Raw genomic sequence first — 12,500 nt, forward strand, 5'->3', positions numbered from 1 at the left:
GAAATGTAAAACACCTTTAATTCTTTCTAAAATTCGCCCAGAATCTATGAGATTAACATTCAAGTTCCTGAAAAAACAATGATTTCTTTCTAAAATTCGCTCAGAATCTATGATATTAACATTCCAGTTCCTGGAAAAACAACGATTTCTTTCTAAAATTCGCTCAGAATCTATGAGATTAACATTCAAGTTCCTGGAAAAACAATTATTTCTTTCTAAAATTCGCTCAGAATCTATGAGATTAACATTCCAGTTACTGGAAAAACAACGATTTCTTTCTAAAATTCGCTCAGAATCTGAGATTAACAATCCAGTTATTGGAAGCTCAGAATCTATGATATTAACATTCCAGTTCCTGGAAAAACAACGATTTCTTTCTAAAATTCGCTCAGAATCTATGAGATTAACATTCCAGTTACTGGAAAAACAATGATTTCTTTCTAAAAATCTCCCAGAATCTATAAGATCAAACTTCCAGTTCCTGGAAAAACAATATTTTCTTTTAAAAATTCGCTCAGAATATATGAGGTTAACATTCCAGTGCCTGGAAAAAAAATAATTTCTTTCAAAAATTCGCTCAAATTCTGAGATTTACATTCCAGTTCCTGGAAAAACAATAATTTCTTTCTAAAAATCTCTCAGAACCTATGAGACTAACATTCCAGTTCCTGGAAAAACAATAATTTCTTTCTAAAATTCTCTCAGAACCTATGAGACTAACATTCCAGTTCCTGGAAAAACAATAATTTCTTTCTAAAATTCTCTCAGAACCTATGAGACTAACATCCCAGTTCCTGGAAAAACAATAATTTCTTTCTAAAATTCTCTCAGAACCTATGAGACTAACATTCCAGTTCCTGGAAAAACAATAATTTCTTTCTAAAATTCGCCCAGTCTACATGATTAACATTCCAGTTCCCGGAAACTAATAATTTCTTTCTAAAATTCGCTCAGAATCTATAAGATATCATTTCACATATTGGAAAAACAATAATTTTCTCTAAATTCGCTCAGAGTATATAAGATTAACATTCCACTTCCTGTAAAAACGCAATAATTTCTTTCTAAAATTCGCTCAGAATCTATGAGACTAACATTCCAGTTCCTGGAAAAACAAAATAATTTCTTTCTAAAAATCGCTCAGAATCTGTAAGATTAACATTCCAGTTCCTGAAAAAACAATAATCTATTTCTAAAATTCGCTCAGAATCAATATGACTAACATTCCAATTCCTGGAAAAACGCAATGATTCCTTCTAAATTCGCTCAGAATCTACAAGACTAACATTCCAGTTATTGGTAAAACAATAATATCTTGCTAAAATTCGCTCAGAATCTATACGATTAACATTCCAGTTCCTATAAAAACAATTTATTCTGAAATTCCCTGCATCAATATTCAGCTTGTGTGACTGTTACCATTCCAGTGGTATCAATTTTATTGTATACATTTATACCAGGTCGTCCAAACACACAATGTTTACTTTCGTTTTATCGTTGGGTGAACAGAATAAATTCCTGTTTGCTTATTCCTGTACCTTGTGTCCTGTGCTTTCCAGGTGTGGTCGATCTGTAAACAGATGAATTTAAATGATAAATTTCGATATTATTCGATAATAGACGAATGAGCGATTTCCCCTGAATTACAAGATATCCATTTCAAAGGGGATTAGTGTATACTGTATTCCCGTTAGGCTGGTAGCGTAAATAATAATAATAATAATAATAATAATAATAATAATAATAATAATAATAATAATAATAATAATAATAATAAAGGCCTTTTTAATGATAATAGTAATAATAATATCAACAATAAAATAATAATAATATCAATAATAATAATAATAATAATACTTATTATTATTATTATTATTATTATTATTATAAAAGACCTTTTTACCTAATATAATAATAATCATCATCATAAAAGGTCATTTTAAATAATAATAATAATAATAATAATAATATAATAATAATAATGAAAAAGAGACTGACAGAAACAGAGCCGTATTTTTATTTATTTATTTATTTATTTATTATTAATAATTTTTTTTTGTCATTTACGTGAACCAAATTTTAGCAACAACTTTGGAGCCTTACTCACCTGCAGTGAGTCTCATCATGGAGCCTAAGAAGCAGAACAAACAGGTGACGGTGGCAGTCACTGTACGATTCACCATCTGAAATGAAACGCCAAAATGATATTTAGGACAGAAAAATATTTACAAAAGGATTTTACGCAACTGGAACCTCGAAAGGTCAAGCGAAGATGCAATGCATTGCGATACCCTAAGACAATAAATTCTCCTTGTATTTTTTTTTTAATAATTTAAATACATTTTTATCTACTCATTTTTTAATTTGCTAATTTTTCTTTCTCTTCTGATAACTGGTCTCTTCTTTCTGTATTTCTTATTACTCTCTGTTGCTTCTTTCAAATGAAAACCAAATCCTTTGGAAGCTTGAATTTCAAGTTAATGTTATCCCATATGTATAGGTGTTTATCTTCTTAATAATAATAATAATAATAATAATAATAATAATAATAATAATAATAATAATAATCCGAAATTGAAGCAATTCTTGTAATTTTTTATTTGTTATTTTTTCACTTCAAAAGTTATATGTGAATAATAATAATAATAATAATAATAATAATAATAATAATAATAATAATAATAATAATAATAATAATAATAACCTGAAAGTAAAGCAGTTCTTGTACTTTTTTTTATCTGTTGTTATTTTTACTTCAAAAGTTATATATGAATAATAATAATAATAATAATAATAATAATAATAATAATAATAATAATAATAATAATAATAATAATAATAATATTAACCTGAAAGTAAGACAGCTCTTGTACTTTTTAATCTGTTGTTATTTTATTACTTCAAAAGTTATATAATAATAATAATAATAATAATAATAATAATAATAATAATAATAATAATAATAATAATAATAATAATAATAATAATAATAATAATAATAATAATAATAATAATAATAATCTGAAATTAAAGCAATTCCTATACTTTATCACCTGTTATTTTTTTTACTTAAAAAGTTATATATTATTGCTCACCTAAAGCAATCAATTCTTTTTAATATTTTCATCTGAAATGAAACAGTACAATCATTCATTAGTCATGACAGTTTACATAATTTTGAGAAAACGGTTGGAAATGTGATCATTAGCCTTTACTTTTCTTAATTGTCCTTTGTGTAGCATATAGAAAAGAATTTTTTAATTTTATTTTACCTCCCCATCGGAAATTCTAAGTGTTTATAATAATAATAATAATAATAATAATAATAATAATAATAATAATAATAATAATATTCTTCATTTCAGCTAATAATAATAATAATAATAATAATAATAATAATAATAATAATATACGTGGAATAATAATAATAATAATAATAATAATAATAATAATAATAATAATAATATACGTGAAATATACAAAGCAGAGGCATACACGAGATAAAATGATAAAAACGATTATTGGCAATACCGACACAATTGCCGAACTATTAGTAAAAACAACAATTATATTAATGGTAACGACAGTACTAATACTGAGAATAATAGTAAACAAGTAAAAAATGCGAGTTTTCTGTACAGCCGCTACAGCGTATAATCAAGGCCACCGAAAACAGACCTATCTTTTGGTGGTCTCGGTATAATGCTGTGTGAGCCGCGGCCCATGAAACTTTAACCACGGCCCGGTGGTGGCCTATCCTATATAGTTGCCAGACGCACGACTATGGCTAACTTTTAACCTTAAATAAAATAAAAACTACTGAGGCTAGAGGGCTGCAATTTGGTACGTTTGATGACTGGAGGGTGGATGATAAACACACAAATTTGCAGCCCTCTAGCCTCAGTAGTTTTTAAGATCTGAGGGCGGACGGAAAAACTGCGGACGGAAAAAAGTGCGGACGGACAGACAAAGCCGGCACAATAGTTTTCTTTTGCAAAAAACTACAATATTAAAAACGATAGCAATTAAAAACAGACTGCAAGAAAATTAATTTCCAGCTAGGGACCTTAGGCGGTTACGAAAGTCAGGTAATATTTTCTTTTTAAAAGGCAACCGAACGATTTCTGCTCCTCTGAAACGTCAAGATTTCTTTCTGCGAAAAATGAAGCGGCGCCGGGGTCGTAATTTGAGGAAATAGCCAGCTGCGAAGATTTATACCATTTTACAGTCAATCATCAACCCTGCTGCAATGAAGACATATAAAAAAGGTTAAGCTGGTGAAAGATATAAAACATTCATGACTTACAATATATATATATTCTTAATCTCCAACTTTATAACAGAGATAATAGCTTCCTAGGCTATGAGACGCGCTCCTCAAAAGCGCCGTGACACGGAATCGGAGACGATAACAATAAAACGCGAGGTTCTCTAACGACCGAGTAAGAAGTCGTGAATGAAGATATTATTCACGACTCAGGGGCTCGGTAAGAGGTCGTGAATGAAGCTGTTATTCACGATTCAGGAGCTTTGCCAGAAGTGGACACGTGCAATCATCACCTCCTCGTCAGGTGTAGTGAATTTGACATCATAAGCGTAAATATCCTTTAAAATGTAATGGAAAAAAGTCGAGACAGTTTGAGAATTGTGTGTGTATATACATATATATATATATATATATATATATATATATATATATATATATATATATATATATATATATATATATATATATATAAATTTTTTTTTTTTCACATATATATAAAATACATATTCATACATATATATATATATATACGTATATATACAAACATATATATATATATATATATATATATATATAGGTAGGTAGGTATGTTCTTACTAGTATAATTAAATATGATTATATCATCTCTTAATACGGCAGCGATTTACGTCCGCGAACATTATATATCTTCTTGACGCGCGTCAAGAAAACAAATAAACTCCCCATTTCAAGTAATTCTATCATTTACACTCTTTCATTCCTAAACCTTATCTTAACATTTCCGGAAGAAGAAGAAGAAGAAGAAGAAGAAGAAGAAGAAGAAGAAGAAGAAGAAGAAGAAGAAGAAGAAGAAGAAAGTGAACAGATTTCGCGGTTCCTCCGTCATTCAGCGACGAGTTAAGTTCACTCTCTCTCTCTCTCTCTCTCTCTCTCTCTCTCTCTCTCTCTCTCTCTCTCTCTTTTATTTCTTGGTCAAACATCGCATTACAACACAGTGAAAGAAACGAAATGATATTTGCTTTTGAAATTTTGCGAATGCTCTTTTATTCACAGTCCATTATTCCTGCCTGTCTTTTTTTTTTTTTTTGCTTTCATATTAAAGGTGGATGGTTCATACATAGTAGGATACATATATTTAGATTCATATGAGTATGTATGTATGATGGATGTATGCATACACACACACACACACACACACACACATTCATATATATATATATATATATATATATATATATATATATATATATATATATATATATATATATATACTGTATATATATGTATATATATATTTGTATACATATATATGTATTTATATACACTGTATATATGTATATGTATATACAGTATATATATATATACATATATATGTATATATATACATATATATATATATATATATATATATATATAGTACATTTGTAAATATATATACATATGCATATATACAGTATATATATAATATATATATATGCTGTATATGTATATTTATACATATATAACTATATATGCATATGAATATAGAATATACAAACACACACGTTATATATAATATATATATATATATATAAATATATATATATATATATATATATATATATATATATATGCATACATGCATACATACATACGTACATACATATACATATAACTTGTGTATGCGTGTCATTGCGTGTGTGTGTGCGTGTGTGTATGTGTGTGTGTGAGTTCGTGAAACCAAGATTTATCGCTGAGGCTGTATCAGGTTATTCGTCAAGGTGATTGGCCCAATAAACTATAATATTGACAAAATAAAAGATGGCCCAATCAAAATCTTAGCCCTTTGACAGGACTCTCATCCACTGCAACGGAATTTTCAGCTGTTTCGCTTTCGTTGTAGACCTTATTTCTAATATATATAGCATATATATATATATATATATATATATATATATATATATATATATATATATATATATATATATATATATATATATATATATATATATAATTATATAATATATATATATATATAACGTCCATATTTCAAATGGGTCATTTAATGCATGTATATATATGAACTTTTCTCCATGCTATTATTATTATTATTATTATTATTATTATTATTATTATTATTATTATTATTGTTTTCGTTACAAACCTTATATTGTACTCTTTTTAAGATACATCTTAACAATTTATATTTCAAATGGGTCGTCTATGGACTTTTCTAGAAATTATTATTATTATTATTATTATTATTATTATTATTATTATTATTATTATTATTATTATTATTATTCAAAAGACTGCCCCTGTGGGCTTGTTCCATATGAATTGGGTTCATATGAATAATAAAATAATTATCTTTTTTATAAATCTTAACTATTTATATTTTAAACAGGTCGTCTAATAATGTAAAGACTTTTCTTGAAGTTATTATTATTATTATTATTATTATTATTATTATTATTATTATTATTATTATTATTATTATTATTATTATTATTATTCAGAAGATGGCTCTTATAGGCTTGTTCCTCCTCCTTTTCTTTCATCTTCCAAGTTCATGAAATCTTCAAAAACTCACACTTTAGATTCAGGACCTCATTCTCCTTTGACAGAACCCTTTATTGTGGGATCCATTTGCTCAGTAAATATTCTCTCTGCACTTATTTCCTTAAAGGGCATCTATTCATTTTTTACTCCATGTTCAATTCTTCATTGGTGGGGTGGGTAGAGCTCTCGGCTAGCACGCTGTTGGCCCAGCATTCGACTCTCCGACCGCCAGTGAAGAATTAGAGGAATTTATTTCTGGTGGTATAAATTCATTTCTCGTCATAATGTGGTTCGGATTCCACATGAGCTGTAGGTCCCGTTGCTAGGTAACCAGTTAGTTCTTAGCCACATAAATTAAATCTAATCCTTCTGGCCAGCCATAGGAGAGCTGTTAATCAGCTCAGTGGTCTGGTTAAACTAAGATATACTTAACTTTACTCCGTGTTCAAGAAACGTCCAAAACATTCATGTTCTAGATTCAGGGACCCATTCTCCTTACACAGCATCCTTTATTCTAGGATCCATTTGCTCAGTAACTATCCTCTCTGCACTTATTTCGTTAAAGGGAAACTTCTTTCTCTAAAACACTTGCTCAAATATACGGACGTATTTTTATTGTTTACTTTCTTTTCCTTTCTCTCTCTTTATCCTGAACTACCCACTTAACCATTTTGTGTATGTTTCTAAAACCTATTAATCTGTCATGCAATTGCACCTCAAGCATTCTCTAGACTGTACTGCCTACGAGTACGAAAAGAAACTCCAGTACTAAGCAATGAACGAAGCTTTTAGCTTTGACAAAACCAACTCAGCTTAAACTGAAGGGGGGAAGTGTTTCACCAAGACACAACTTGCAAAAGGAAATTCCAAGACACCGTTGTAAATGTAGACCTTAACTGCGATTCCGAGTACTTAGGGAATCCGAGGCAAACTGAGTCTAAGGGTCTAAATGGCAATAGTTGCCATTTGGCGGATTGCTTTCTCCCTCAATTCGGGGAAGTATTGATAACCGAAACGATTTTACTGGTTGGCATAAATTCCTTCTCGACAATGGTGTTATTGGTATTGCTACTGTTATTGAAATGAGTGCAATAGACTCCACTCTCTCGAGGCTATAGTATATCCATGGATATTAGGGAGGTAAAAGTATAATTCTTTAATGTTGATATGTGATTATATGTCCACTAATATTGCTGTTGTTAATTGATCTGTTTTTCTAATAACTGACATGTGGTTGTATATCCATTAATATTGCTGTTGTTGATTGACCTGTTTTTATAATAAGTTATGTGATTATATGTCCACTAATATTGCTGTTGTTAATTGATCTGTTTTTATAATAAGTGATATGTGATTATATGTCCACTAATATTGCTGTTGTTAATTGATCGGTTTTTATTATAAGTGATATGTGATTATATGTCCACTAATATTGCTGTTGTTAATTTATCTGTTTTTATAATAAGTGATATGTGATTATATGTCCACTAATATTGCTGTTGTTAACAAATCTGTTTTTATAATAACTGATCTCCTCTTTCTGTATTTCCCATTACCTTCTGTTACTTCTTTCGAATGAACACCTGAATATTCTTTGGAAGCCTGAATTTCAAGTCAATGGCCCCTGTGGTGGACTTGTTCCATATGAACAGGGTTCATCATCTGAATAATAATAATAATAATAATAATAATAATAATAATAATAATAATAATAATATTCTTTGTAATAATGCATTTCGAGTCAACGGCCCCCTGTGGCTTTTCCATATAATTGAGTTTAGTTCTGAATAATAATAATAATAATAATTCAATAATAATAATAATAATAATAATAATAATAATAATAATAATAATAATAATAAATAATATTCTTTGTAAGCTTGAATTTCGAGTCAACGGCCCCTGTGGTGGGCTTGTTCCATATGAATAGGGTTCATTTTCTGATTATTAATATTAATAACAATCAAGGCTGTTTGCTGTAGTTGTAGAAAGACCAGACGAATGATTGATATCATCCGTTATCATCATCAACATTATAATTATCTGTGTTACTTTAGTCCTCATCATTATTATCGTTATTATAGTAATTGACATATCATTATAAACCTTATCACTATTACTATACATAAAACTTCATCAGTTACTTTCCTTCATGAACCTACATGTTCCTAACATCGATCCACTGACTGTCTAAAGCTTATATATATATATATATATATATATATATATATATATATATATATATATATATATATATATATATATATATATATATATATATACAGTATATATATATGCATGTATGTATGTGTATATATATACACATATATATATAGAAATAATCAACACACAATCACGTGGTACAAAAATAAATTTCTGACTCACATCAAGATCTTGAACCCAGGTCTTTTCAATTGTGTGGCTTGGTTGGCAGCGGCTTGTCTTTCAACTAAAAACCTGGGTTCTGATCCTGATGTGAGTCAGAAATTATATATATATATATATATATATATATATATATATATATATATATATATATATATATATGTATGTATGTATGTATGTATGTGTATATGTATTATATGTATATATATATATGTATTATACATATGTATATATATATATATATACCACCCCTATAAGCCATGTCTTTCGACATAAATTTTTTTTTTTAGATTTTTGCGCTAGTGTGACTCGCATAGTTTGTTTTATAAAATGCAACCCAGCAAATCAAGACGAGTTATGCGGCAGAGTAACTTAAGGTAGTCATGCAAAGGAGACATTACGATTCAAAAGATTTATTATTATTATTATTATTATTATTATTATTATTATTATTATTATTATTATTATTATTATTACTTCCAAATAAGCTACACCACACCCCAATCAAAAGTCATCTTCATAACACACAACTTCACATTATTCCATTTTCACATTCCATCATACATTTCCATTTATTATAAAAAAAATTTTAACTGATCTGAAAGTAAAAAGAATTACCAACACATACATTTCCATTAGTTAGATAAATGTTTAATTGATCTAAAAGGAATTGACACAACTTCACATTCTCCCATTTATATATTTTATCATATATTTTCATTTATTATAGAAACTGTTTAATTGATCTTAAAGCAACAAGACTTACCCAAACATAGACCCACTGTACGTGCTGCGCATTAATCGATCTCAATATTTTCCTATTTTCCTTCTCCGTCATTAGAATTAATGATACCTATTTACTTTCTCGTCCCTTGAAATGGGACAAAACACTTTCCCATATATCATAAAAAATGCTTAATTTATCTAAGTAAAAATTGACCCAAACATAGACCTACATACTGAGCATTAAATGTTTCCTATATTTTCCTATTTTCCTTCTCTGTCATTAGAATTTATGATACTCATTTTATTTCTCGTCCCTTGAAGTGGGGCAAAACAATTTTCCATCTATTATAAAAAATGCTTAACTGTTCCAAAAAAATTACCCAAACATAGACCTACGTACTGAATATTAATAGTTTTCTATATTTTCCTATTTTCCTTCTCCGTCATTAGAACTCATGATACCCATTTTATTTCTCGTCCTTGAAATGGGACAAAACATTTTCCCATTCATTATAAAAAAATTTTATCTAAATAAAAATTGACCCACACATAGACCTATGTACTTTGCATTAGTCGTTTTCTATATTTTCCTGTTTTCCTTCTCTTCAGTACAATCAATACCCATTTACTTTCTCGTCCTTAGAAATGGCAACAGATTGTATATCGTGTTGAGTGGACATATCGTACCTTGAAACGAATTTGCTTTTAAGAATCTCGCCGAGTTGAATGTTTCGTGACCGACCGTGGCTTTATAAGCTTTAAAGAATGCAAAGCACTAAAAGAACATTGGGTCCCTGGTGCCTTTAACGATCGTGAAAGCAGAGAGAGAGAGAGAGAGAGAGAGAGATTTTACCCCTAGACTTACTCACTGTAGTTGTTGCAGTGCCTACAGTGTTGGGGGTTACGTCATTAAGACTCCTCCCTGTGTGGATACAGAGAGAGAGAGAGAGAGAGAGAGAGAGAGAGAGAGAGAGAGAGAGAGAGAAATTTTACTTGACACAGGCCCTATTTGTTGACGCCAGGTTATCATACAGAATTGGATGAGACGAACAGTATTTAAAACTAGTTCAAGGATCTTGGTGAAAATGAAGGACGCAGGTTTTTGCCATTTAATGGTGACCAGGGCAATTGTCACCAGGGATTAAAACCATACCTGGGGCATTTCTCAAACAGAGAAAAAACCGTGCTAAGGGCATTTGTCAGCAGAGAAACAAAACACCCTGTGCCCGGGGCATTACTCAGTAGAGCGAAAAAATACCGAAGACTGTAATTACTTCATAAACAGAATCACCCAGAAAAGAGGAAAATGAATAGCCTTCTCTTAGAAGGTCTTATTCCAGTGAAACTCGCCGATTTTCATCGAAACCTGAACAAGAAACTCTCTAATTTCCAGGAAGTGTTTATTTTATAAACAGAATTACATCAAAGAAAGAAAAACACATTATTTTTCCACTTTCTACCCGAAAAGGGGAAGACAAGTAGCCTTCTTTAGGTCCTATTCCCGTGAAGCTCGCCATTTTTCATCGAAATCTGGAAAGAAACTCTCTAATTTCCAGGCTGCAATTATTGCATAAACAGGATCACATCAAAAAGGAAAGTCACAGATTATTTTTCCATCTCTACCAGAAAAGAGGAAAATGAATAGCCTTCTCTTAGAAGGTCTTATTCCCGTGAAACTCGCCAAATTTTCATCGAAACCTGGGAAAGAAACTCTCTAATTTCTTCAACGAATATTGACGAGCATGTCCAACCTAATCCACTTCATTTCTGTAGCTCAGCGGGACGCATTTTCCCAAAATGCAACCGAGTACGGAGACCTTTCCCTGAAAAAAGCGGGACGCCATATCTCAAAAACTAACCATAGAATTATCTTGAAAATAACCTCATTGTGTTTCCTACACCCAAATTACTTGCCAGATATTATTCTGATTTACCTAAGCCAACCAAACCTAACTTAACCTACCTAACCTAACATTATTGCAAAAAAAGGGGGGGGCTGGTGCAATACTAGCATACATCTCACGAATTTGCCAGCAGGACCCTATAAAACACTATCGAGAAAAGCGTTATCATCATTAATTTCCTAACGGTGAATGAGAAGCCAGACAAATCCATCAAATCTCGCTGCTTCTAAAGGCTTCAAGAAGAGAGGACAAGCGAAATATCTGAGGTATAGAGAGATGACATTTCAAACTTCTTCCGAGAACTTCGTCCGAGACATAATGAGTTTCAGGACAGATAACTTTAGTCATTTGCCGGAGTTCGAGGGAAAGCACCGCTAATGAGGACTGAATGCCTGATATCTCTTCTATTTTTCTTTTTTTATTCCCGCGGTAAATTGCGCAAAAATGAATAATTAGTTTTCTTTGGTTGGCGATCGCTTGAAGTTCGTGGTTGGAGGGAGGTTGATGTATGTATAATGTATTCCGTAGATTTACTTATTCTGGTGTTTTCATTATTGGCTGATGTGTACGTACGTATGTATGTATGTGTGTATGTATGTGTGTATGTGTGTTTAAATATATATGTGTGTGTATGTATATACATATGTATATGTATCTCATTAAGTTACGTTATTTCCAAGGCGAAGTGAATTCGACAC

General features: G+C 30.1%; 1 protein-coding gene across 1 annotated transcript in view; it reads right to left on the minus strand.

Annotated features, from left to right (window-relative positions):
• LOC136851377 (neurotrimin-like) overlaps positions 1 to 12,500 on the minus strand; it is a 107,070-nt gene that overhangs the window by 34,608 nt on the left and 59,962 nt on the right. Inside the window, exon 2 of the mRNA XM_067125447.1 lies at positions 2,108 to 2,183. Within this exon, the coding sequence (XP_066981548.1) occupies positions 2,108 to 2,183 (76 nt within the window). The remainder of the gene's footprint in view (positions 1 to 2,107; positions 2,184 to 12,500) is intronic.

The sequence above is a fragment of the Macrobrachium rosenbergii genome, chromosome 23 (assembly GCF_040412425.1).
Source record: "Macrobrachium rosenbergii isolate ZJJX-2024 chromosome 23, ASM4041242v1, whole genome shotgun sequence".
NCBI classification, from domain to species: Eukaryota; Metazoa; Arthropoda; class Malacostraca; order Decapoda; family Palaemonidae; genus Macrobrachium; species Macrobrachium rosenbergii.